The sequence below is a fragment of the Odocoileus virginianus genome, chromosome 17 (genome assembly GCF_023699985.2).
Source record: "Odocoileus virginianus isolate 20LAN1187 ecotype Illinois chromosome 17, Ovbor_1.2, whole genome shotgun sequence".
NCBI classification, from domain to species: Eukaryota; Metazoa; Chordata; class Mammalia; order Artiodactyla; family Cervidae; genus Odocoileus; species Odocoileus virginianus.
This window is the reverse complement of record NC_069690.1, coordinates 51275945-51303696: the sequence shown is the minus strand read 5'-3', so window position 1 is coordinate 51303696 and position 27752 is coordinate 51275945. Positions and strand designations below refer to the sequence as shown.

Genomic DNA, 27752 nt, shown 5'->3' with positions numbered 1-27752 from the left:
TTTTGAATTATAAATAACAGTGCTGCTAGGTAATTCATTAATAAATATTAGCAGCGCCAAGGTCTAAATTTTTCTCAGGCTCTCCATTATTACTGGTTCCACTCAAAATTAACTGCCTAAAAAAATTAATAAATAAACTGCCTGTGAGGTGGTGATTCTGAGTTTCCAACCGGACCTGTGTGTCAAATAGCACAGGCTGGGCCTGACTGAGTCTTGAAATACACTATACGAATAGTACGGGTGCCCACACAGAGCACAGACCTGCTTTGCAAACCGTCTGGCGTTTTCCTGTCTCTCCCCGCTCTAGAGTCTGTAGCCAGAGGGGCAGGCCCGCATTTGCCTTGGGCCCTCTCATGCCCCCAGCTCCTCAGAGGCCTCACAGGCACTGGCTTTGAGACACACCCTGTCCGTGAATTAGTTCCAGTCACGGTCGGCGCTGTCTGCCGTGTCCACACGGGTAAACTGAAGCTCTGAGAGTTTGCCCAGTACCCCCCAAACCATGTAAATTGTCAGTGGCAGGGCTGATGTGCCCACAATCTTCCTGAACTTGCATCATCCAGGAGGGGCACGCAGCAGACATTTCACCCGGCATCGACTGTTTGTCAGTACCTATCATGCTCCAGAACAGTCCTGTATCAGGAGAGGGATGCTCGGAGCTCCTGAGTAGCAGGGCGGGGTCCATCCTGCCTCTGCTTCCAGAACCAGGTCTCAACCTCCTGGCCAGATGTGACGGCCCCCCCTGCAGAGTCACCAGAAGTCAGAGAACCCTGCTGTCACCACACAGCAGCACCCAGCAGGGCCAGGGCCAAGGTACTAGAATGTAGGAAGGAGTTTAACAATTTGAGTGAGTCCAGGAATTGAATCCTCTTATGTGAGAGGCTACAGCTATAAATAAGGTGATACAATACAGTGAGTCAGATAGCATAGTAGAAGTTTGAGTTGATTTTATTTTGATAATTAGCTCAAACGGGACCATGTCAATTTGTCAGTGCCATGCTCTGTGACATTGCACATGGCATAAACAGTAGTGTTAGTAGAGCAGTGTCTCCACTATTTAGCATCATGCTTGACTTAACTTTCTCAATAATGGAAACTTCACCTCTTTAAGTTTTGATTTATTTCAAACATTTTTGAAGAACTCTTTATATGTTATACACGTACCTATATTATCAGTTCAGTTCAGTTGCTCAGTCGTGTCCAACTCTTTGTGAGTCTGTGGACTGCAGCACGCTGGGCTTCCCTGTCCATCACCAATTCCCAAAGCTTGCTCAAACTCATGTCCACTGAGTCAGCAATGCCATCCAACCATCTTATCCTCTGTCATCCCCTTCTCCTCCTGCCTTCAATCTTTCCCAGCATCAGGGTCTTTTCCAGTGAGTCAGTTCTTCACATCAGGTGGCCAAAGTATTGGAGCTTCAGCTTCAGTATCAGTCCTTCCAATGAATATTCAGGACTGATTTCTTTTAGGATGGACTGGTTTGATCTCCTTGTGGTCCAAGGAACTCTCAAGAGTCTTATCCAAAACCTTAGTTCAAAAGCGTCAATTCTTCGGCACTCAGCTTTCTTTATAGTCCAACTCTCACATCCATACATGACTACTGGAAAAACCATAGCTTTGACTAGACAGACCTTTGTTGGCAAAGTAATGTCTCTGCTTCTTAATATGCTATCTAGGTTGGTCATAGATTTTCTTCCAAGGAGCAGGTGTCTTTTAATTTCATGGCTGCAGTCACCATCTGCTGTGATTTTGGAGCCCAAAAAAATAAAGTCTCTCACTGTTTCCATTGTTTCCTCATCTATTTGCCATGAAGTGATGGGACAAGATGACATAATCTTAGTTTTCTGAATGTTGAGTTTTAAGCCACCTTTTTACTGTCATCTTTCACTTTCATCAAAAGGCTCTTTAATAGTTCTTCACTTTCTGCCATAAGGGGAGTGTCATCTGCATATCTGAGGTTGTTGATATTTCTCCCAGCAACCTTGATTCCAGCTCGTGCTTCATCCAGCCTGGCATTCACATGATGTACTCTGCACATAAGTTAAATAAGTAGGGTGACAATATACAGCCTTGACGTACTCCTTTTCCTATTTTGGAACCAGTCTGTTGTTCCATGTCCAGTTCTAACTGTTGCCTCTTGCCTGCATACAGGCTTCTCAGGAGGCAGGTCAGGTGGTCTGGTGTTCCCATCTCTTTAAGAATTTTCCACAGTTTGTTGTGTTCCATACAGTCAAAGGCTTTGGCATAATCAATAAAGCAGAGGTAGATGTTTTTCTGAAACTCTTGCTTTTCCTATGATCCAGCGGATGTTGGCAATTTAATCTCTGGTTCTTCTGCCTTTTCTAAATCCAGCTTGAACATCTGGTAGTTCACAGTTCATGTACTGTTGGAGTCTGGCTTGGAGAATGTTGAGCATTACTTTGCTAGCGTGTAAGATGAGTGCAGTTGTGCAGTAGTTTAAACATTCTTTGGCATTGCCTTTCTTTGGGATTGGAATGAAAACTGACCTTTTCTAATCCTGTGGCCACTGCTGAGTTTTCCAAATTTGCTGGTGTATTGAGTGCAGCACTTTAATAGCATCATCTTTTAGGATTTGAAATAGCTCAACTGGAATTCCATCACCTCCACTAGTTTTGTTCATAGTGATGCTTCCTAAGGCCCACTTGACTTCAGACTCCAGGATGTCTGGCTCTAGGTGAGTGATCACACCATCATGATTATCTGGGTCATGAAGATCTTTTTTGTATAGTTCTGTGTATTCTTGCCACCTCTTCTTAGTACCTTCTGCTTCTGTTAGGTCCATACCGTTTCTGTCCTGTATTGTGCCCATCTTTGCATGAAATGTTCCTTTAGTGTCTCTAATTTTCTTGAAGAGATTTCTAGTCTTTCCCATTCTATTGTTTTCCTCTATTTCTTTGCATTGACCACTGAGGAAGGCTTTCTTACCTGTCCTTGCTATTCTTTGGAACTCTGCATTCAAATGGGTATATCTTTCCTTTTCTCCCTTGCCTTAGCTCCTCTTCTTTTCTCAGCTATTTGTAAGGCCTCCTCAGACAACCCTTTTGCCTTTTTGCATTTCTTTATCTTGGGGATGGTCTTGATCCCTGCCTCCTGTACAATGTCACGAACCTCTGTCCATAGTTCTTCAGGCACTCTGTCAGATCTAATCCCTTGAATCTATTTGTCACTTCCACTGTATAATCGTAAGGGATTTGATTTAGGTCATACCTGAATGGTCTAGTGGTTTTCCCTACTTTCTTCAATTTAAGTCTGAATTTGGCGTTATACCTTTCTGCTTTCTCGTAGAAAGAGTAGCGTAATCCATTCTTGATAGATCAGTCTTCGTTATAGCTTTAATTATGCTTTAAAAGTTTTTTTATATCAAGCTATAACCATTGAACTTGAACTATGAATCTTCATTTAAAAGACAAATGAAGAACGGAATCTCACTGGAAGTTTTTTCATTTGCTAAATCTAATATATAGCGTGCTGCTTCTCCTCCCCTACTCCCGTCTGGAAACTCGGTGCCTAGAAATTCTGCTTTACAAAATTATAAATAAAATTTTGTCTCTGTTTTTTCAAATCCTGATTATCTATGTCTCTGTTAAGGTCATTTTCTTTTTATGATTCAGGCAAGCGAGTCGGTTCATAGGAAACACTGTGCTGCAAGTATTGACCTGCATTCACCCTGGTGTGTCTGCTTGGTTCAGCTCTGGAGCTTTTTATGCAAGTAGCAGATTCACCCTCACCTTTCCCCAGTTTCCTCCTCCTTCTGTCCCCCTGAGTACCCTGCTCTCGTAGGAATCTGAGCCTGTTTCTGTGACTGGAATTCTCTTCCTCTAGTGCTTTTGTAGTCTTTGGTGGTGGTAGTTTTAATCATCCTTTCCTTATGTTTCTTCTTGTGATGAAAAATGTAGGTAATATTAGTATATTCTCATTGTTTCTAAAAAGAAATTAAAGTTCACATGAAGTCGCTCCGTGTTGAGATATCTAGCTATTAACATTTTGTTGACCATCCTTGAAGGCATCTCTGTACATATACATATATGTGTATTTTATATGGACTCTCCCCTGATTAAACCCTTCCCTGTCTCCTGCCCATCAGGGAGCTGCACTAAGCAACTTGAAAACCTCTGTATAAGTCTGTTCAGAAACAAAGCAGTCCTTTGTAAATTCTGCTAAACATTGTCTTTGCACTGGTAACCAATGAAAGAGCCAGCTGAACACCATGCCTTAGTGAGACCCTGGATGTTCTCATAGTTGAGGAAAGGGGATCAGATATAATCCTCTTTTTCTGTTTGTTTGTATTTTTATCATCCTGTTTTGAAACACCATTAATTTGTGTCTTATATCCTTGCTGTAGAGTAGCTAATGTCTAAGTTTTAGACAGTTTATAATGGGTTTTGCTTCAGTAATCATTAATCTCTTTTTTATTTGAGGCACTGCCCTTAATTTGGGCAGAGAAAATAATAGCTTTATGATGTGATGACCTTATGGGCCTAAATTTTCTTATTGTCTTCTGGGTTTTTTCATGGATTTAAAGGGTTTTTTTAAAAGGATTAGCTATAATTATACTCATAAATTTGAAATGAATTTAATTTAGTGGTTTTAGCCAGGTTTTCTCAAGTTCATCAAATAGAAAGATAAGGTTTCATACAAAAAGTTCAAAGTTAATTATATCATGTATAAAAGCGAATATCTTGATGACCCAACATGGCTCAAACTCCGCATGTTTAATGATTCATGGTTTTGAGTCCTGTACTTTTAAAAATTCATACATTTTAATTAGTTTCCTAATCTTGCTCGAAAGGACTATAAGTTTTGCAATCAGGTATTCAGCTTCACCATGCATTCAGGTTCTAATTGTTAATTTTAAGCAAACTTTTATATGCTTTTGTTAATGTAAATCAATTGAAAGCATATTCTTTCAGTGCCTTATGTTGATTTTTTTTTTTTTTGGTTCCACCACAAGGCTAGTGGGATCTTGGTTCCCGGACCAGGGACTGAACCTGCACTCTCAGCAGTTAAAGCGCAGAGGCCTAACCACTGGACTGCCAGGGAATTCCCTAAACATATATTTATAAATCCCTTTCATTCAACATGAATGAAAAGTGGTGAGAATTGAGGTTTAAAGCATGTCTTCTGATTTCATAGTCAGATATGGATAAAAATAAACAGAAATGAACCCACATTTCTGCACCTCACCAGTTAGGTGGCACTTTTTTTTTTATCTGAGGCAGTTTATTCCCATTTGCTCAGTCTTTCAGGGGTCAAACACAATAATCAGCAGTTAGTATTTATAAAGCAGCAGATCTGTGTTTTCCTAGTTAATAAAATTGGCCAAATTCCTTGAATTTACATGTATTCACGTCCACATCCAAATAACCAAAGCAGATATCATTTGGAGTTTATGAATTACTCTAAAAAGCAGCATCTGAAAGTCTAGTCAGCATGATATTTTCTATAAAATATGGCATTTTACTTGCCTATCTACAAAATTAATAAAATCTTAGAGCTTGAAGGATCCTTAGAGATTATCCAACTCCTGTGTTAGATGGGAAATGAGATTCAAAGAGTTGAAATGATTTGTACAAGTTTTGACAGCTAGTTAGTAACAAAACTAGAACTAGAATCTTCACCTTCTGGTTGTCAATTATATATTTTTCTCCATATGAAGGACCTGGAGATGTAGATATTGTGTATCTATCATTAGTATTATATCAGTTAAAAAAATAACTTAAAGACATTTTCAAATAAGGCTGGAAGAAATTCCTAAAAGATTTGTTATGTGAGGGATCTTTATGGAATGATATCTTACAGGATTTTTAACATTAGCTATGTCATTCTTCAGCTGTGGTGTTCTATGTTTAAAGGAATTGTTTAATTTTACTATTAAATCCCTAGGGAAAGGAATATATAATAAATGCATGAACATTTTTTCCATGGGAACAAAGGAAAGTGTATTAAGCTGTGGTATTTTTCCCCTAAATATGTAGGCAATTTAAAGAGATAAAAATTACTGGGAAAAAAAACTAAGGGATTTTATTTATATATGTGTGTGTGTGTGTGTGTACACACATACATGCACACATGCATATACTTTCTTGATCAAACTTTAGAGAAAAGTAAACCCAGTGATAATTTGTGTTATCTCTTACAAGTCCCTTTAACTGCATCTTCTGCATGGGCCTCAAGTGACGTGAAAGTCCACATCTCTGGTTAGCATAGCTTCCCTGACACATTAAACATAAAAGACAGTCTCCAGGCATAAAGTTATAATTTATAGCTCTAAGGAAAGCTTGCAGTCTGCTTTCTGAGAAGTAATTTGTTTACCCAGATTGCTTTCTTTTTTTTTTTTTGCAAAAGCTTTATTGGGTTATAGTTGACACACAGTAAACTGCATGTATTTAAAGAGAACAGTTTAATAAATATTGGCTGGTGCACACCTGTGAAACCATTCCTAAATCAAGATCGAATCCATCATCCCTGAAAGTACCCCTGTGCCCTTTCCCAAACCACCTCTCCATCCTCTCATCAGTCTCTGGGCAGACACTGGTCTACTTTCTGTCACTACAGAAGGTTTCCTAGACTGTTACATAAACAGATTCATACCACTTGCACCCTTGGCTGTTTTCGCTCAGCCTGATCTCATGATTGTCATCCCCGTTACTGTATCAGCGCCATCTCTGTTATGGTATCAGGAGGTCATTCCCTTTTATTGCTGAGTAGTATTCCAGTGTTTGAATTATTCAGTTTCTTTATCCATTCATCTGTCATGGACATTTGAGTTGTTTTCAGTTTTTAGCCATAATAAAATAAAGTGCCTATGCACATTCATGTGCAAGGCTCTGTATGAATGAATGTCCTTTCATTTCCCTTTGGTAAATGCCTGGGAGTAGAATGGCTGGATCTTCTGGTAGATGGGTGCAGAACTTTTCCACAGTGATTGTCCCATTTCACAGTTCTTTGAATCCTCATCAACACTTGGAAAGTCAGTCTTCACAGTTTTAGCCTTTCTAATAGATGTGGTATCTCTTTGTGGTTTTGATTTGCATTTCCCAAATGATGTTGGACATTACCTTTCTGTGCTTTTTTGCCATCTGTGTATCTTCTTTGGTGAATGTATATTCTAATATTTTGCCGCTACTTTCTGAGTTACTTGTTTTTTGACTCTAGATTGGTTTGTAATATTAAATTGGCCTCTAGAGTTGAACAGAAAGTCCCATCAGTGCAGCTTAGTTTTCTGCATACCTCAGTCATTTTCCCTTTTTTCTGTGTGTGCAGTTATTTATATGATAGTTATATCAGTAAATATGCACTTGCAGTATGATCACATTTTACTCAGCTTTTGACATACCTACTAAAGATTGCGTTAATAAATGAGCTAAATATTAGTCACATTATATTGCCTAGAGTTATCAAGTTAGTTCATTAATTAATTTGATAGTTTATGAATACCTAGCAGACAGCAGAGATAAGGTTTCTGTTCTCAAATAAAGATACTAATAGTAAGAGTTAACTACATAAGCAATGGATATATAAGCAAGTGAATGCAATAAAATGTTCTGGGCGTTGTGTTTTATTTATCCCCCATCTTCTACCTGAAAAGATGTTAAGTTGCATTCATTTGATCATCTTTTCACCCAATGCTTATATTTCTATAAGAAAAGATAATCTTTAAAATAAGGTTATCATATTAAAAACAAGTGAGAAAAGTGGGGGAAAGGACAACACTGACGAGGAGCGAGATGGACGCCCGCTGGGGCTGGGCCACTCCCCGCTTGGCCTCTGGCTTAGCTGTGGGCCCCAGGACGAGGTGGGACGCTCGTCTCATCTGTCAGGCATGCGCCTGCCCTACCAGAAAGGAGAGCCCCTGCAGAGTGTTAAGTGGGGGAGTGACAGCATGAGCTTATGTTTTAGAAAGATCCCTGAAAGTGCCAGATTGAAGATGGATTAAACAGTTGGAGAGAGGGCTAGAGACAGTGGGTACAGCTTGACCACGGCCTAGTCCAGCCTCCAGATGCTGAGTGGGAAGAGTAGGGAGGAAGGAAGGGGCCATGTTGACGGAATGGGCAGAAGTCAGAGGCCACCTGGGCTAGTAATGATTTCATCCAGCAGATGTCTATTGAATGCCTTGTATTTGCCTGGCACCATGCTGTTCACTGTGGGGAGAAAAAGATTTTAGAAATAGATATGTTTCACACTCTCCTGGGACTTAGAGTCTTGTGGGGAGTGGATGTAAGCATCAGTCAGGATGCTACAGGTGTCGTGACTGACCTCCCCAAAGGAGAGGACTGTTGATCATGAGAGCACCGAACGCAGAAACCTGGGTGAGGCTGGGATTAGGAGGGGCATCTTGAGTGCTGCTTCAGTGAAATCCCAAGGATGACTGTGAACCCAGGCCCGGGAGAGTAAAGAGGGCAGAGGGCTCCCTGTATGGAGGGAGCAGCATTCTCACAGAGGCTGGCTGGACCCCAATCAGACTGAAGGCCGCAGGGCCTGGGAGCCATCAGCAAGGGGAGACGTGGTAGATGGGGACGAAAGTGGTCGGTGAGGACCAGGACGTGGTCGGGTGGAAGGTTCCTTTTCCTGAGAGCAGTCAGGAGGCTTCTCAAACTGAGAAGTCAGTTTGGTCGGGGTGTCAGTGTGGTTGGGTTTCCCTCCCGCTTCCCTGCCTTCTCTTGTTGGAGTAGTTAACTGGGGCTCCCTCTTCTGGCAGGTTGTAGGATTCTGCACTCGGAGGGAGAAATCAACTCAAGATGATTGCTATTCCACGATTTATTTTATTGAAGAAGAGTTGATCTAGTGTTTCAAGTGTACAGCAAAATGATTGAGTTATACATGTTTTTTTATTTTTCAGATGATTGTCCATTATAGGTTATTACAAGATACTGAATATAGTTCCCTATGCTATACAGTAGGACCCTGTTGTTTATCTGTTTTATGCATAGTAGTTTGTATCTGCTAATTCCAAACTCCTGATTTATCTCCCCCTCTGCCCCCTTTCCTCTTTGGTAGCCATAAGTTTGCTACATCTATGAATCTGTTTCTGCTTTGTGAATAAATTCATTCCCACAATTTACTAGCTTATTAAAACACATGCACGCAACCCTTTTGCACAAGGCAATATGCATGTCCTGGGAGAACACAGGTGAGACATAATCCCATGGAAACCTCTGTTTTATGCGATTTCAGATTCCCTGTTTGTTCCTAGAGCTTGTTGTGCCTGGGATGATTCTGCATGGAGAGACAGGGGGTCAGACTTAGAAGCTTGCACACTCCCCAGACTTCTTTACCCACTGTGTCAGTCCTGTGTGTCGCCTCTTTGAGAAGTGTTTCAAGTGATGGTCCGTATCAAGGTTATAGAAAAGCCAGGACTCCCCTGGTAGTCAGTGGTTGAGAATCCTCCTGCAAGTGCAGGGGAGACAGGCTCTACCCCTGATCTGAGAAGCGTCCACATCCTCGGGGCAGCTAACCCTGCATGCCGCAGCTGCTGAGCCTGCGCTGTCAAGCCTGCGCTCCGCAGCAAGAGAAGCCGCGGTAATGAGAAGCCCGCACTCCGCACCTGCAGAGCAGCCCCCCGCTCGCCACAAACAGAGAGAGCCCTTGCACAGCAACGAAGACCCAGCACGGCCAGTTAATTAATTAAAAGAGAAGCCAGTATGTGCTAATTGCGGTATTGGCTACCTGGCTTTAACAGGCTCTTATCAAAGTTTTCCATTTCTATTTTCTGAATCAGCTGGCCAGTGTTTAAAAGAACCTAGAAATGTTTGCCTGTATGACTGATAATACATTTTCTCAGAGGCGAAGAATCCAAGGACCAAAACATGGTAACCTTTTAATGAAATGATTCTTATTGTTAATAGTCATTATTAAAGTAATTCTGCTGTAACATTTGTATTATCCAGTCTGATATATTAAGAGTAGCATTTAATTCAATTTAATACCTTTTGGAGAGGTAACTGTAATACATTAGAATAGAAAATATCTCTGAACAGCATTTCTCATTAGCAGCAGACACTAAGTTAATGTAGTTAGTAGCTAATGAGTTTGTGCTCATTTTGAGTTGGGCTCTAAAAGTTGCCATGGTGACAGATCAGCCAGAAGCCATCAACAGAACAAATAGAAGGCCACTGCTCTGTACCCCACCGGGACTGCGACAAACATAGCAGATGGACCCTCGTTGCTCTCGCTGTCTTCAGCTTGCATCTCATTGTTCTCAGGGAACTTCTCCCTGCAATGTTTGTTGCTGTGTAGATTGCAGAAGTGATTGTAATAATGAAAATATTCCTTGGAATCTCTGATTGTTTCAGCACAGGAGAATAGTTCTCTTTCGTAGTCCCATTTGCAAACAGTTAACATACGTATTTCACTAAATTTAAAATTTTGAGAAACTCTGAATCTTTGAGTATATATTCCGAAATGGCTGAAATTAATGCAAAGCTTTAAAATATTTTTCCGTTTCTTGTCATTGTGTGGTGTCTGTGCATAAGAGAAATTCTTTGCTTTATCATACAAAAACTTATCTCTCTTAAGTACTAAGATACTGTCAGTTATAGGTAGAACGTAATGGAAATTCCCTGGCAGTCCAGTGATTGGGACTCCAAGCCTTCACCACCTAGGGTGCAGGTTCAGTCCCTCACCAGAGAACTAAGACCCCACAAGTTAAGCAGCATGGCCAGGAGGAGGGAGGGGAACAAAAAATATATATATATAGGGCATGTGGAGTGGAGTTGCTTAGTCATGTCTGACTCTTTGCGATCCCATGGACTGTAGCCTACCAGGCTCCTCCATCCATGGGATTTTCCAGGCAGTAGTACTGGAGTGGGCTGCCACCATGGATTTAATAATGTCTTATTGATGGTTGGCAGGTGAATGAGGAAACTGTATTAAGTTTATACACCAATTGTAAGATGCATCCAAATTTCAGAAGCAAGACGTGTTGAAATGTGTAGGTTAAAAGGTCCCTCTAGTTAACATTTACCTATGAAAGCTTACTTTTAAAATATACCTCTCTAATCCATTGCATGACTGCTTGTCAGTTTACTTTAGACTAATGGAGGTAGCCTGTGAGACTTTAATCCAGGGGTATGTAGGTAAGTCCCGTTATAGGAAATGCTGTTAGATGGGAACAGTTGTTGAATATCTAGCTCATAGCATATATTGTGATGCTGTCTAGGTGAGTGAAAGATTTAAATGTACTGCTTGCTGGGGGGAAGAAAAAATGTGCTCTTCACCAGAGCTGAATAGAAGGGTATAGAAACCACTCTAGCTATATTAAGCAGAAATGAATTTAGGTGCAAAGAATTGGGTGCTTATATAGTCGTTGGAGGGAGGGCGTGCCCTAGTCTAGGAGGCAGATATGACTCCCCAGAGGGCCCTCCAGAAGAGCTGCTCCCAGGGGAAAAGGCAGAATGCCCTGCAGGCCCCGCTGACTTCAAGAGCACTACATCACTGCCGCAGTCCAGCTATCTGGAAGCTGCCACCAAGACAGTGATTGAGAACAGGGAACCCGTGCAAAAGCCTCCACCACCTCCAGGGCGGTGCTCACACTAGGAGCTGGAGCAATGGACAGAGGGTACTCAGGTCACTGCTGGATCCCTGAAGCTGTGAACCGGCCCCTGCTGGCCTGTGGCTGGTGTGCTGGTCGGGGAGGGGGGGCACCTTTGATTGCTGCTTTTGTAAGGGCTTTAAAATGCCAGGATGGGTGTTCATTAGCTCCTTACTCTTACGTTCCTAGCTGCTCACAGTGTATTCTTAGTTGAGCCAGTCTCTCCTCTGCTGTAAAATCCCCTTGCAGTGGCCCCGATGATGATGATTCAAGTGATGACCTTGAATCGAGTCTGCCTTACCATCTTCAGCAAGTGTCATTGAACTTTTTCTGTAACATAATATACTCACAGAGCACTTGCTGTGTGTCCGACACTGTTCTAAAGGGCTCTTCACACGTGTTAACATTCACTCCTCAAAGAACATCTCAGTAAGATGTTAATTGTTACCCTCACTTCATCCTCTGCCTTCCTGCATCTTACAGACAGTACCGCTGAGGGGCAGAGAGTTAAATAACTTAGCCAGCTTCACCAGCCACTCAGTGGCAGAGCCGAGATTCAAACAGATGGGTCTGCGCTCATAGCCACGACACCACATCTGAAGAGGAGGGATAAACCCCGAGGCGTGCAGGGCCGGGACCTCCTGGGGGAGGTGACTCGTGCAGCTGTGAGAGGGAGAGAGGAACCTCTGATGGACTTGGCGACGTTTTCTTCCTTCTTAAGCTGGAGATTGGGTCCATGGAGTTTTGTTGACCATTTGGTCTCTATGCCTTTTTGTACTTCTTAATTATTTCCAAATAATTTCTCTTTTTTTTTTTAAACAAAAGGATGTCTTTAGTATGACTTGGGTAATAAGATGGAAACGCCTCAATGCACCGGGCACCCTACCCTCCTCTGCTAAGTTTCTGATGAGCAGCATAAGGTAGATCCTAGAGGGAACCCACCCCCCCAGGTGTGTAGAATGGGACGCAGAGGTGCTGTCGGGCACAACTCCTGGCTCTGGGCCTGTACAGTTGGTTCTTGATCAAGGTCGCCTGCTTGTGGAGTTTAAACAACCAGTTGCAGTCACAGCATCCTGGACTCTCCATGAGTTTGTAATCAAAGGAGCCTGTCCTCAGAGAACTTCTGCCCAAAACTGGAGGCTCCAGGCTTGTCTGTGCCCTGCAGCCCTGGCAGGAACACCACGGGGTCACCCTCCACTAGGCTGTCTTGGAGTGCGCTTCCAGCCAGTGGCCAAGTGATGGGGTCCAGAATGTACAAAGACTCCACCTGCCTCTCCAGCCTGGCGTCCAGGAGCCCTCCCCTGGGCGCTGAACTCCAGCCTCACCAGCCTTGTCTCAGCCCTTCAAGGCACAGAAGCCTTTTCCCATTTCAAGATCTTCCCATGCCCAGTCCAGGCTGGTTGGGAGTGAGCTTGCAGACACACTCCCCTGGCCCAACTTAGCAGTCACTTCCTCAGCAGAGATTTCTCTGAGTCCCTAACCCAAGTTCTTTTGTCCCACATGTTTAAGTTAGTATCTTACAGGAACCATATCTATTTTCCTCAATGCACTCAGTACCTGACACAAATTAGGCACTCATTAAATAAGAGAAGTTAAATGAGGATACCTGTGGGGGTGAAATTGTTAGCAGACAACAGGAGAAAAGTCAGCTTTAGCCCTGTTGACCCTGCCCAGCTTTCCACTTAGCACCTTCTGGTGACCACTTACCTTAACAGGCATCTTGTTCATCAGTCGTCTCCCCCTGCTAACATGTGAGCAAAGGGCATGGGGAGGCGGGAGTCTGCCTTTGGAAGAAGTCCAGTGGGAGTCTGCCCACTGGAGGGTCCAGAGCTGGCCTCTGGAAAGCCTCCGTGTGTGTAAATGCATGAGTAGCTTTGGCCTTGGTACCCGGAGTCCCAGTCAGAGGCTGAGAGAAGGGCTGGGTATGAGGATTTGGAAGAGGCCGGGAGAGCTTGAAACAGGGTAAGGGGGCTTTGGGCAGACTATGGTAGATTACAGGAGGAACGTTAGCAGCAGTAGGAGCTTGGCTTTGAATCACTTAAGTAGGAGCAGAACCCGTCAGCTTTCTGAGCCCGCAACTTTAGGCAGTCTGGAAACCAGACCGAAGTTTGGGATGATTCAGAGGTGTGGATAGCATAGTGAAAGGAAGCCCAGGGGGCGTGGCGGGGAGGTCCAGATGGCAGTACTGGGGGCTCAGGCCATGGAAAATGACTAGAGAAGCAGAAGATGGACTGGGGAGTCCAGAGTGGAATAAAAGTTAAGCAGGCTGGGTCAGCCTTCTGTCTTGGTCTCCTAGAGGTGGCAGAGTGTAGTGCCAAAGCTTAGTCCCCCAGGGCACTCAGGGACAGTCTGAACTTCCTGCCCGTACAGCGGCCAGTTGTTTTGGAAAAGCAGTAGTAGGAATTTGTAAACTATTTGGACTCTGGTGTGACAGCATCCTCTGAAATTTTTACCCGAAAGCAGAAAACTGTTTCTTGGAAAGAAAAATTGTTGAAAGGACTTGCTCTCTTACATAAGGATTTAACATCCTGCTTTTTCACCAGCAGGTGTCACCCTCATGTAAAAGAAAAAAAGCAAAGATTTGTTAAAGGAAACAAAACATCAAGTTTGCTTGCTGGAAGTTCTTTATTTGCTTTATAGTTATTCACTGGCTGCTGCTCTAATTTTTTTTCCTAAATAAAACAAATCATTTGTTGCCAATCCATATAAATCAAGCTAAAATTCCTCTTGCCTTAAGGCATTCTGGTGGTTTAGTCACTAAGTCATGTCTGACTCTTTCGACCCCATGTCCTCTGTCCATGGGATTCTCCAGGCAAGAATACTGGAGTGGGCTGCCATTTCCTTCTCCAGGGGATCTTCCCGACCTGGGAATCAAACCTGGGTCTCCTGCATTGTAGGCAGATTCTTTACCAACTGAGCTACGAGGGAAGCCCTAAGGCATTCTACTGTGAAGATAGTGATGTGTAGGGTGGACTGGCCTGTGAGACCCTTAGATCCGGGCCCGTTTGAGAAGAGGAACATCAGGATTGTTTTAACACCCTAGCCGTGTGTCTTTGGGGAATGACAGATAGAGAAATTTGGCTCTGAAGAGCATGTGTGGATAGTCAAAACCTGACCATTTGATTTCTCTCTATTATAAGAACAGATCCAGATTTTTAGATTTTTAATCAATTGAGATTGTTAGTTGCCTGATAGTTTCAAAGATCTGAAAAATCTCTGGGTAAATTGTGAGTACCACACTTGTTCTGTACTCTGGGCCCTTGCTCTCACTTGTTACTCTGCAAACATCTAGTGACGTTTTTCTGTTGGTGAGACACGGTGCTAGCACTTCCACTAGTACAGAGTTATAAGGGAAAACCTCTCACCTAAAAAGCTTGTGATCTGTCTGCCACAGTCGATGATCCTTCATGGAAACAGTTATTTACATTTAACGTATTTCTGAGAAGCCAACTCAGATTTTATCTCCTTCAAGAAGGCAGTGCTATTTCTAGACTGGCATTATTTGATAGACATAAAATTCAGGCGACTCATAATTCATGCGTGAATCGCATAAGGAATTTAAATATTCTAGTAGCAACATCTTAAGATTAAAAACTAACAGGTGAGATCAGTTAATATGTTTAATTCAGTATATTCCCAAAATTTTATCATTTCAATGCAAGATCGCGATAAAAATCAATGAGGTTTTTGTGCACTGACTCTTTGAAATGCATGTGAAATGTACCGACAGCACGTCTCGGCTTACACATCGAGTGCTCAGTAGCCTCATGTGGTTAGTGGCTGCCATATTAATATGGGTGGTGCAGACTTGGGCCTCCTGGGCTCTGTGTGGGCGAGGGGAGGACGGGGTGATTCTTAGGCTCCTGTTGCTTCCAAGTCCTTGCCAGTTGTTTCCTCCAGGTTTTGAGTTCAGGTAGGTTTTCTCTGTTCCTGGCCTTTGAACAGACTGGATGGATGGCAGGTGGAAGGAAGCACCTTGACTTTGGTAGTAGCCGGCCAGCCAGTGTCTGTTAGGACAAAGGAGAAATGGGGTCTTGGAACAAGGACAGGTAGAACTCTCTTTTTTGTTTTTTGTCTTTTTAACTATTAGACTATATATATATATATATATTTTTTTTTTTAGCAGTTTTAGGTTTACAGAAAGACTGAGCAGAAAATAGAGTTCCCACATGTTGCATCTCTCCACCCCCAACCCACCCTCCATTGCCCCTATTGTTAACGTCTTTCCTGGTTGTGGCGCCTTTGTTACAGCTGTTGAACCAGTATTGATACCTTGTCATTAGCTAAAGTCCAGTAGTTTTCCTGTGAGTTCACGCTCTGTGTTGTATAGTTTGATGGGTTTTGACAAATGCCTGAAGTTGCGTGTCCACTGTTACAGAATCCCACTATTACCCACTGTGCACCCATCACGCCGAGTGCCCACTCTTAAAGGACCACCGTGTCACTCCCCACCCCTAGATGACTCCCGGACTCGGCCTGCGCACCCCTCCTTCCCTCCCTCCCCCCCACTCCAAGCCCCTCTCAACCACTGAAGAAGGCCTGGTGGTCTCTGTGTTACCACCTTTTCCCAGAATATTACATGGTAGGAATTGGAGCATGTGGCCTTTCCAGACTGGCTTCTTTCACCTAATAATATGCATTTAATGTTCCTCCATTTCTTTTTTCATGGATTGAGAGCTCATTTCTTTTTAACACTAACAGTCCATTGTATGAATATACCACAGTCTGTTTTATCTGCTCACCTATAGAAGAATATATTGGTTGCTTCCAGTTTGGGGCCATAACGAATAAAACTTCTGTAAACATTCCTGTAGAGGTTTTTGTGTGCGGACATAAGCATTTCATTCATTTAGGTAAATACTTAGGTAATGCTGCCACCTTAATTAGCTAAAAGCCAATGTCAGGAAAAAAATGTATTTCTTTAAAAATAAATATATAATGGATGTTCATCTAAGCAATATACCATGCTGAATGCTGTGGCAAATACAGGGAACTGTGAATGTTCCAGAAGCACCTAGATTGCCCTGGGTGAGTCAGGGAAGGTTGTCAAGGGAAGTAACATTCAATCTGATATTTAAAGAATGACTAGGAATTTTGTTGAATCTGAGATATATGATCAACTGCTTTATGCATTATTTTGTCGATCAGACGGTAAAGAATCTGCCTGCAAAGCAAGAGATGCAGGTTCGATCCCTGGGTCAGGAAGAACCCCTAAAACACTGCTGAGGTGATAAAGCTGATGAGTGTTTTGGACATGCTGACTTTGAAGTGCCCATTAAGACATCAATGTCCATATCGATGTTGATATCCAGTAGCCCTCCAGGGCTTAGACCATCACCACAGGATTGATGAATGAAGCGGCAGAAGACAGATGACCCAGGATGAGAGTCTGCAGCGGAACTTTAGAGAGGGAGGAAGCAGCCTGTCCCTGGGAGCAGGAATGAGTGGCTGCAAAGGTCAGAGGATCTCTGAAAATGGACTCCCAGCGTCGTGAAGGCTGAAGCAGGGAGGCTTGGGGGTCAGAGTGGCCACCGCCGACACAGGCAGCCTGGCTCGGGGGGCGTAGGCTTTCAGCATCAAGGAGGAAGAGGGCAGTGAGAGGAGCTGGGTGAGGGCCCAGGGCAGGTGAGGAAGCAGCACTTCAGGAAGCGTGCGGGGGAGAGGGGACCGGGAGAGGGGACCGGTCGGACGTGGCTGGCGGGCGGTGTGGGGTTGAGGCGAGCAGGAGCGCCGCTGTCGGCCTGTTCACGTGCCGATCAGGAGGAGCTGGTGGCGGGGTGGTCGCATCCCTGGGCAGGTTACTGGCTGGAAATGTGCTCTCCTCTACTCCACACGTGAACACAGGGGCCGGATTTCTCTTCTCCTGTGGAATCAGCAATGTCTATCTACTAATCTCTGGAAGAAAAAAAAGTGTGTGTGTATGTGTGTTAGTTGCTCAGTTGTGTCCAATTCTTTGCGACCCCATGGATTGTAGCCTGCCAGGCTCCTCTGTCCAAGGAATTCTCCAGACAAGAATACCGGAGAGGGTTGCCATTCCCTTCTCCAGGGGATCTTCCCGACCCAGGGAATGAACCTGGCTCTCCAGCATTGCAGGCAGATTCTTTACTGTCTGGCTGGAAGAAAAAATATAAATATTTGTAAAACAAAGAATTACTGGAAGACCCAGTCTTCATCTTCGGGCCTGTCTGCTCTGGAGAGTGTCATGGGTCGAAGACAGAGTCCCTGAGGTGGGCCCAGAGCTGTAGGGGGAGTCGTCTGCGTGTCCTGACACCACAGACTGTGAGGTGCCCCTGTATCTCATGTGCCGCTGAGAAAGGGACATGCCATCGGTGGTAAGACCCGTGCCGGTGAAGTGACTTTGACATGTGGAGAAATGTGAGTCTTGCGATTGGGGAAGCACAGTGCCAGCCTGGGGGAGGTGTGGGGGCAGACAACAGTGTGATGTGTACACCTGCAGCTCTGGCCTGCTGGCCTTTATTTCTCTGGAGCGTAAGGTCAAGTTTATCTTCTGGGGTCGGGAGATAAAGGCATTATCGCCCAAGAGTGGAAGGTTGTTCAGTGAGTCATCAGCAGCAGTAGCAGAGCCAGGCAGACCCAGGAAACCGTAGGCTGCTCAGGAAGCACTGAGGGTGCCCTGAGGTCGGGGCCCAGGAGTTCTCAGCGATTTCAGACTGCACAGCAGTCCAAGCCAGGAAGGAGTGAGTGGACAGCGGCTTCATCCAGAATTGAGGGGTTGCTGTGCAGGGCGACAGGAAAACTGGGCAGAGGCCCCTCGGATACTGTGAACAGTGGGGTCACAGGATGGACGGTGGAGCTCACTGGGGAGATGAGAAATGCAGGCTGATTGCAAGGGATAATAATGGTCTTTATAATGTTACATATATATAATTTTCTTCAGAATTAAAACAAATTTATATAAAAATTCATGGACATCTGATGATCTCTTAATTTTGAGAAATACTGACCGAGAGCAGTGATTCTCAAAGTGTGGGCCCAGGGCCCGGGGCACCAGCCTCTCCTGGGAACTTACCAGAAATGCAGACTGGCAGCCTCCTCTCCCTCCCAACCAAGTGAATTCCCGGTTGAGGCCCAGGAGTCGGACCTTTAACCTGACTCCCGCTCATGCTGGAGACCTGCGGTTCTGACCCAGCCTGATGGCCTGCCTTTCGGGTGAGGAAACTGGCCAAGGGCTACAGATCAGGATCCAGGTTCATTTATAGGAAAAGTGGGTCTGAAGCCTGGAACTCTGGACTTTGGTGCAGTTCACTTCTAAAGCTCTACATTGTCATTCCTAGGTTTTGTGTTCTGTTTTCTTTGGTTTGGGTTGGATTGAAGGCGGTGATAATACTAAGGAGTCAGGGTCTTTTCCTTCTGTTCCTTCTAGTGCCAGAACCTACCAAGACCTGTTCAAGCCAGCCCCAACCTGCCGGCACCAGTACCAGTACTTCCACCAGCACCCTCTCCAGCGGCAGCAATGGCAAACGTGCATCTGCCGGCGGCCAGCAGCCAGCTGCAGCCCGTTACCTGCCTCGCGAGGTGCCTCCACGCTTCCGCCAGCAAGAACAGAAGCAGCTGTTAAAGAGAGGTCAGCCACTGCCCGCGGGGGCCCTGAGCGGCGTGAGTCCCACGCAGGGCGCTGGGCCTGCAGGCCTGAGCCCACCCCCGCTGCCTGGAGCCGGAGCACAGCCGCACCCCAGTAAGCCCCAACCAGGTAAACCCCCCAGAACCAGAGCGCTGTTTCTACCTGAGGACTGGTTTGCTGTTTTCACCTTTGCTGCTCAGTAATGAACATGGACATATTTACTGTACACTTAGCAAAGCTAGCTTGATGATACATTCGCTTCAATTCGATGTTAAGGTTTACTTCTGTTTCCCCTTCTTATTTGTTTCTCGTGTATTTGCAGATGGCATTAGCTACTTCCCTTGTGGCTCAGCTGGTAAAGAATCTGCCTACAATTGAGGAGACCTGGGCTCCATCCCTGGGTTGGGAAGATCCCCCTGGAGAAGGGAAAGGCCACCCACTCCAGTATTCTGGCCTGGAGAATTCCATGGACAGCATAGTCCATGCGGTCACAAAGAGTTGGACAGGACTGAGCGACTTTCACTTTCTTTCACTTTACTTCAGCTAAGTCTGTTGCTCACCAGAAACTAAAGGTCTTCGTCAGTCCATATAAATCTGTCACGGCGGGTGCTTTAGAGCCCTGTAGTGAAAACTGATAGTGAAACCCTTTTCTCCCAGGTAATTAGGACATCTCATACGGCACACATGCTTCCTGTGCAGGGAGGTAATAGCATTTTATGGGGAGTGGCTGTTTCTAACTGACGAGTTTGAGTACCCCGAGGCAGCGCTGCCCGCTGCGCCCCTGCAGAGTCTGGGGCTCTGCGCTGCTCGTTGGCGTCCTGGCCTGCAGTTCAGCGCCAGCTGTCCCTGGGCTCGCAGGAGAACTGGCCACTTGCTCATTTGCTTTCCAGCCTCAGAATGTCAGCATCTCTCCTCTCCTCTCTTCTGTTCCCCTCTGCTTGATCTCATGGACTAGCGCTGTACAAATGTTCTTTACTGGAGTTTTAGGGAAACTTTTGGAAGAGAGCAAAGTCCATGTGTTCAACGGCCATGATTCTCCATTATTTTCTTAAATCTTTCTGTTTCAAGTAATTCAACAATTGGCACTGGTTCTAGCCTGGTAGTGAAATTCAGGTCTGTAATTAAAGAGGCAAAGAGGCTTCTTGTATTAGATTAGAATTTAAAAGAAATGTGTCACAATTTTTTTTTCCTTCATGTGCTGCCTTTTAATATGGGGAATAATTCCAATATGACATTGAAGTATTTGCAGCACCATTTCTCAAAACCATGACTTTGGGTTTTGTTTGGAAAAAATATTTTTAGACAACTTCGCCATGTCTCTTCAAATAGTCTTGACTCATCTGCTAAATTCCTAGTAGAGAGGATGTAGGTCAATGATTGTCAGCAAAAAGCTAGTAAGAGAAGAAATGATCAAATGTATTCGTTGAATAGAATCCCATCTGCTTAACTGCCACCAGTTTAATAGTCAAGTATACGATTACTCTCCACACTGAAATATGGTCTTCTGACCAGTCTTAACAGAAATTGTATAGTCAGACTTGTATAGCTTGGTGTTTTGGTTTAAAAAGCTTATATTGAAAAACTGAGGTATTTGATTCATACTCAGCACAGGGCCTGCATATAGTAAGTGCTCAGTAAATTCAGATGCTAGCTGTGAATGTGGAACTTGTGAGACTTTTGAAACATGCTGCAAATATATTTGTACCTTTGAAACACTATTACAGAGCAGCAACTAAAAAACAACTCACAAAATCTTCATAAACTTTTCTTTCCCATGGTGCAAGTTACTTAATAAATTCATTCATATCCAACTGAAATTCTGTTAGTGGGTTCCACATTTTCTTGCCACATTGAAACTTTTTAAATACTGTTGAAGTAAAAGCTCTTATAACTTTTTTTAAAGTAATACATAGATTTTTATGTGTTTACTTGTGTTAGGGTTTTCACTCCTGTAGCCTCTCCACATTAAAATGAAAAGCATGGTTTGATTCATGATTGCATTCTTCTAAGACTAAATTTAAAAGTATGAGTGCTGGGTCAACAGAACTGAGATTGAATTACCCAAGCAGGGGTTAAGGAAGTGACTGATCCTTAAGAATTTAACAGCAGACCATTTCTAATGATAAGAAAAGCAAAGTTAGGAGTTGTTTCAGCCCAGCACATTAACTTTCTGTGTTTTTCCCCAAGAATATGAGTATATGATAATACATACTGACTGCCAGCCTAATGCTCAGAAGTTATTCCTTGCCCTAAGTGGCATGATCTGTAGAGGTGACGGAAACACACCCAGATTGACTGTTGCCTCTGCAGCTGGTCCAAGTGGCCAGCGGCAGTATTGACTTCGCATGACCAGCGTGGGTGAAGGTGATGATAAAAAACCACCTGTGTTTGAGAACAGGCTGAACTTTCACTGGCTCGCAGGTCACCAGAGGGCAGCAATCTAAAGCTCCCTCCAGGGACGTCCCTGGCAGTCCGGTGGTTAGGACTTCACCTTCCGGTGCAGGGAGTGTGGATTCAACCCTTGCTCAAGGACCTAGTCCCACATGCCTCATGGCCCCAAAACCGAAATGTAAGACAGAAGCAACGGTGTAATAAATTTAGTAAAGACTTTAAAAATGGTCCACTTCCCAAAAAAACATGTTTTTTTTAAAAAAAAAAAAAAAGAATAAATTGCTCTCTCTCCATTTTTTTTTTTTTTTTTAAACCAGATTTCAGGTTCTACCGGCCCCTCTTTGTGTTAGCTCCGTGCCATCTCCACGTCAGCCCAGGGCATTGGTGGAGAGACGCCGCGGGTTTTGTAGTTTCTGTAGCATTATTTACGCCAGCACTATCAGGTGTTCTCAGGGAACCAAGACTTCCATTCTCGCATGCACGGCTGACTCCTGGTGCCACTTTTACTTATGAAGGTTCGGTAATGCTAATGCTGAAGGGAAGCCCTTCAACAAATGTAAGTTTAAGCACAGATTCTTTACATTAGGCTTCCAATTCAAAAAAGACGTTTTTCAGGTGGACGTTTCCTGTTAATTGCTGATGTTCTGACTCCACATTTAGATTAACTCCTAGGGGTCACATCCCTTGTGGAAAAACATGGCTCTCAAACAGGCATGCCCAGAGTAGCCAGGGAAAAAGAGGCCTTGAGACATCTGTGTGGACTGGAAAGGAACTGAGGGGAGCCCTGCGAAGAAGCCTTGTGAGGAAGAGGGCCTGGGAGCATTTCAGTTACAGAGATTCTGGTCTGACACCCCAGGAGGCCTCAGGGACTGGGCCAGCTCCAGAGGGTAGAGACCAATTAGGTGGCACTCGTCCTGTGGGGCAGGTTTCAGCCTGCCTCCCATCACTGGGGCATCCAGAGAGACTTGGACACCCCTCACAGTGGGTGGAGGGGCTCCTGTGAGACAGACAGGCCAGCCTAGCCCTGGATCCAGGTGCTCTCTTTAAATAACAACAGTTTGTCCTGAAATAAAACATTGGCCTTCTAATAAAATAATGCAAACGGAAATCAATTTTAAATTCCTGTATTGATTCTGGAGGGGAGCTCCCATCCAGCCAATTGGCAACAAATGTTACCTGGTAAGGTGTGAGTAGTATATAAATGCACTGATTCACCCTATGAAGCTTCTGGAAAAAATGTGAATTTTCTATTCAGACTGTGTTTTTGCTTATCTGCAGTGTAACTCCAGCTTGAAACACTTGTGAGCTTTTTTATCTTTTTAAAAAACTCTTTTCTGGCCATGCTAAAGGCAATCTATTGTTTTGGTGGCTGCTTTGTACATTTATAAACAGAGGCTTTGATTAATATGCCGTGGTGTTAGCTACTTAGATCTTTTGTAGATAGAAGCAGGAAAGTAATTAAGAAGTTGGACACGTGCCAATTTACATATGGGGCTCATTTAGAAAATTATAGCTAGTGTTGGTATGCCAGACGTTCGGGGGAAGAGCGGGAAAGAGGAGGAACCGAAAACAAAGGAATAGGAAAGGGCTGCGGTTTGTCTGCGTGCAGCCAATCGGCAGCGCGCCCTTTGGCTTTTGGCTGACTTTCAAAAACAGACGGAAAGTGGCTCTCCTGCTGCCGCAACCGGGTCCTGCAGTGAAAACGGTGTGACCATCGAAAGAATGTTGAGAGGCTTGAAGATCGGTTTAGTGTCAGCTGCAATTAGATAATCAAAGCTTTCAAATCCTCCCGGGGTGGGAAGGGCATCGCCAGTCCTGCCCGCGGGCGCCTGCAGGTCGCTGGGCGCAGCCGGCGGAGCCTCCCGGCAGCGACTGCGGGTGTCCCGGCGGAGCGGGGAGCCCGCGCCGCCCTAGATGCGGGCGCCCAGGGGGCCGGCGCGCAAGGTAGCGTCTCTCAAGGGGTGGGCGGCCCCCTCGCAGGTACTTGTGCCCCCGCGGCCCACGGAGCCGCAAAAGAGAGCCGCCACCGAGCCCACATTGGCTGCGCCTCCCGATCGGGAGTTTCCCTCCCCTGCGGGGGCTTCTCTCAGGGACTGAACCCCCGGGGAAGCAGCCTCATCCTGAGTTTTGGAGAAAAAGCAGGGCCATCAAGCTTTTTCTTGTGGACACTTTATTGTTTTCAGTAAACCTTTCACTCGGTTCTGCATTTCATAATCCCTTGCAAGGATAGAAGTGGACGGATAAGATGTCTCCGAGTCTGTCCAGTGCTGGAATTCTGAGCCAAGAACACTTTCTCCACGAGATTTTTACATCCCGTCAAGGCAGTGGAGGGAGGCGGCTTCGGTTCTCCAAGGCTGAAAACAGTGGTTACTGGTTACGTGGATTCCGCCCCTTGAAAAACCCACTGTCCGAGTATGTGTTACCAGTACGCATAGTACGCTTGTGTTTTCAACTACAGAAAGCATTTGGAATTACTTTATGATGTAGTTTATTATTCTGCCATTTCAGTTAAAAGGACTGTGGTGAGAAAGAATGAATTCCATACCATTTGTCAGGGTTAGCACTAAATTAAGCCTTCTGCACACTTCTGAATAAATCCTGTCGGCACTTCCCTACCTGATTAACCTGATACCTAATTACAATTTGGCTTACTGGAGCTTTAAAAGCTCTTTGTTAAATACTTTTTCTTGAAAATTTTATCTTTCTATGGCAACATTTTGGAATTTAAAAGCAAAAGAAGAAAGTTTTTATGCTATTGTGTAATCCTTTTAATCACTTAAGACAGTTTGTTACTTAGATTTTTATAGACACCTATTTTTAGAACATGTGAACTATTCAGACAGCAGTTAAAAAGAATTTAACGTGATACAAAACTTCATTACTTTTTTTCTTTTTTAAGGTTTTTATGTAGTGGAACTAGTTTGATGATAGAATGTTGTAATGGAAGGTGCACTAGAATTTTATTCTGAAGATACAAGTTTCCATTCAGTCTTTACTGGCCATTGGTTATAACACCTTTGCAAGTTTGGTCTGAGCCTGTTTCCCCATCTGTAAAACAGATGTAACTTGTAAGGTTAAGTTAACCTAATGTGTATGGAAATACTTGGAACTTCAAAATGCTGTGAAATACGTGATGTTTAGGGATATGTGTGCATGTATGCATGCATGCTTAGTCTTGTCCAACTCTTTGCGCCCCTATGGACTGTAGCCCACAAGACTCCTCTGTCCATGGGATTTCCCAGGCAAGTATACTGGAGTGGATTGCCATTTCCTACTCCAGAGGATCTTTCTGACCCAGGGATTGAACCTTTGTCTCTTGGGTCTCCTGCATTGGCAGGCAGATTCTTTACCCCCTTTAGAAATATGAACACTCTTATTTATAAACTTTCTCAAACTTGCTGCCCAACAGATGCAGCATGTGTATTAGCCTTTTAAAGCTCCTGGGCTTATGCTGGAGAGTGTAAAATAACCTACAAGAGAATTCAGCCTTGGTTTATTTCAGAGCTTTCATTCATTTCAAAATGCCTACTCACAGAAGTCAGTCATTTCAGTTTCTTTCTTATAGTCTTTTAGACTATAACTAGAAGATGGATTTTTTAATTGATAACACAGTCAAGAGATTTTGGTTTATGAAAACCATGTTACTCAAATATTTTCAAGGTCATAAATTCTACCAAGAAGAATGGTATGCTTTAAAGATAAAGAGAATAATAATTTTAAAAACATAAAACATTTTCATTTAGGGGATAAGTTCTAAGGTCATAATACATGGTGGTGATGGTGGTGATGGTAGAGGTGATAATGCTGATGATGTAATTATGATGATGGTGTTGATGATGAAGAGGGGCAGGAGAGGAGAGACTTCAGGGATTCCCCAGAACAGAACTAGTCAAACTGTGCTCCTCAGAGCCCCCAGAAGGTTTTAAAGGAGTCTGAGTAGGGAAAAGATGGTGAGGAGTGGGGAAAGCCTAGTTTTTCCAAAGTGAATTTAGGTTAATTCATTCATGTGTTGGAGGTGTAGGTTCTGTTGTTTGGCCTTTACCACTGCACTTAAGAAGGCAGTGGTGAGTTGTATTTTCAAATCAACTGAAGTCCATACTTGAAAACCGTAATTATTGCATTAAAATTGTAACTTTCTGCTTTCCAGTTTTCAAGTCCTTTCCAGCTTTTAAATGCATTTTTGTGTTCAGACTTTCTTTTTTTTGCGGGGGCGGTGGTGGGGGGAACTACATGGAATGTGGGATCTTAGTTCCCTGACCAGGGATGGAAGTCACGTCCTGTGCATTGGGAGTGTGGAGTCTTAACCATCAGATGCCTGGGATGTCCCCAGACTTTTTTTTTTTTTTAATATTAAAGTACACATGACACGATTCCCATTTCAAAACTTTTTTAGAAGGAAAAAAAAATGAGAAAACAAGATAAAGTGGAAAAACGGGGAAAAAAAAACTGAAGCAAAGAGTGGCACCTTTTTGTGCATCACACCTGTCTTGGTACAGAATGTTCTTGAGCATCTGTGCGGTGTTTGTAAGTTCATCGGCAGAACTGTGGAACACGCATGTTCAGCACAATATGAGCTGTCATCAATGAACTGTCATCTGAGGACACTGTGACTAGAGTTTCATAGGAACGGCCTCTGTCCCAGGGCCCTAAACTATCAGAAGAGAGGACTTTGTAAAGAAGCTGCTGGGACACTAGGAATGCCAGAACTGGAGACACTAGGGAGCAGGATCGGGAATCAACTTGTAGAAATGTGGCACAGAGTAATTCTTACCATTTATCCTTAACTTTTTGGTTTTGTGTTCATTTTATTGTCATATTTAATGACATATTAAATATTGTCATATTTAATGTTCATTTTGATCCTGTCAGCACCCTCAAAAGTGCTATTTTCTTGGGGAAAAAAAAATCCTTATATCATTTTGGTATTCTCAAAGTTTAATTACAATGAAAGACATTGCAATGTTTGTCTCTCTTTTTTTTTTCTCCTTATCCACTGTTTTCATTACAACTAAAAATATTTTATGTAGAAAAAATGTGTTTTAGTAGCTTACATAGTAATAACACTTAGATAAATGTATATAGTAAATTCACTTGTCAGCCTCATTTTAAGCCCCTCCAAATAGCTCTGTATGTAAGAGTGGCCCTGTTTGCAAGCTTAGGACAGAAGTCCTCACCTGAAAGTGAACTCGAGCTGTGCCACGCGTTGGTGAGAGTTGAGCCGCTCCTTTAGGCTCCTTTAGTAGCAGTGACAGCTTGTCCTTTCTTTACCCCTCTGTGCCAAAGCACAGGTGTGCATGCCCATCAGTAAAACACCCTTAAGGCCGGTGTGGGAGATCTTATTTATTTCTTTATTTTGGCCATGCTGAGCAGCTTTTGTGATCTTAGTTCCTCAACCAGGGATTGAACCCAGAGTGGTGGCAACATGTGTCAAGTCCTAACCACTGGACTGCCAGGGAATTTCCTGGAGGATATTTCATCTCATGCTTTCACCTCCTCCCCTCTTTTATCTCCTCTCCTCTAGCTTCTCTCTCTCTCAACTCCCTTCCGGCTGGCTGTACCAAGTTGCAGAATGTTTAGCTCCCCTCTGAGTTAGGAACACTGCTCTCTTGGCACACACCACTTGCAGACACATTCTTGCCTTTGAGAAAAGGGTCCTGTTGAGTGGATGACAACCCGTAGATTCCCCAGTGCTTGTCGAACGTAGTCCCCACTTGATCAGGCAACTGAAGTGGACGATGGAGAGGAGTGAAGAGGCGGGAAGAGTGGCACTGATGGCCTTTCAAGGGGCTGGATGAAGCACCTGCAAGGACGCACGAGTCCACACAGAGTGCGCTGATGAACCGCACATTCACGTCTGAGCTTCCCGAAGCTTGCTTCTCCCAGGACTGTGGACAGATCCGCTTGGAGGTCTAGCAAGCACCGCAGACTCACCATATCTGGATCTTAGTCCATCTTCTCCCTTCCTCCTCCCCATCCCAGAACTGCTCTTACTCGTGTTAGTGTTTCCTGTTACAGTTTAATTTAGTTCCCTGTTCTATACAGTGGGTCCTTGTTGTTTATCTATTTTATATATAGTTGTGTATATCTGTTAATTCCAAATTCCTAATTTACCCCTCCCCCCTTCCCTTTTGGTAGCCTGAAGTTTTTTTCCTATGTCTGTGAGTCTATTTCTGTTCTGTAAATAAGTTTATTTGTATCAGTTTTTTAGATTCCACATATAAGTGATAAAT

General features: G+C 44.0%; 1 protein-coding gene across 10 annotated transcripts in view; it reads left to right on the top strand.

Annotated features, from left to right (window-relative positions):
- Window positions 1–27752, top strand: part of TNRC6C (trinucleotide repeat containing adaptor 6C) — a 115224-nt gene that overhangs the window by 43198 nt on the left and 44274 nt on the right. For all 10 annotated transcript variants that reach the window (XR_011492438.1, XM_070479873.1, XM_070479876.1 and 7 more), the window contains exon 4: window positions 18934–19260. Coding sequence is in view for 9 of the 10 variants with exons in the window: in XM_070479873.1 (XP_070335974.1) it covers window positions 18934–19260 (327 nt within the window). In the remaining variant the exon portion in view is untranslated. The remainder of the gene's footprint in view (window positions 1–18933; window positions 19261–27752) is intronic.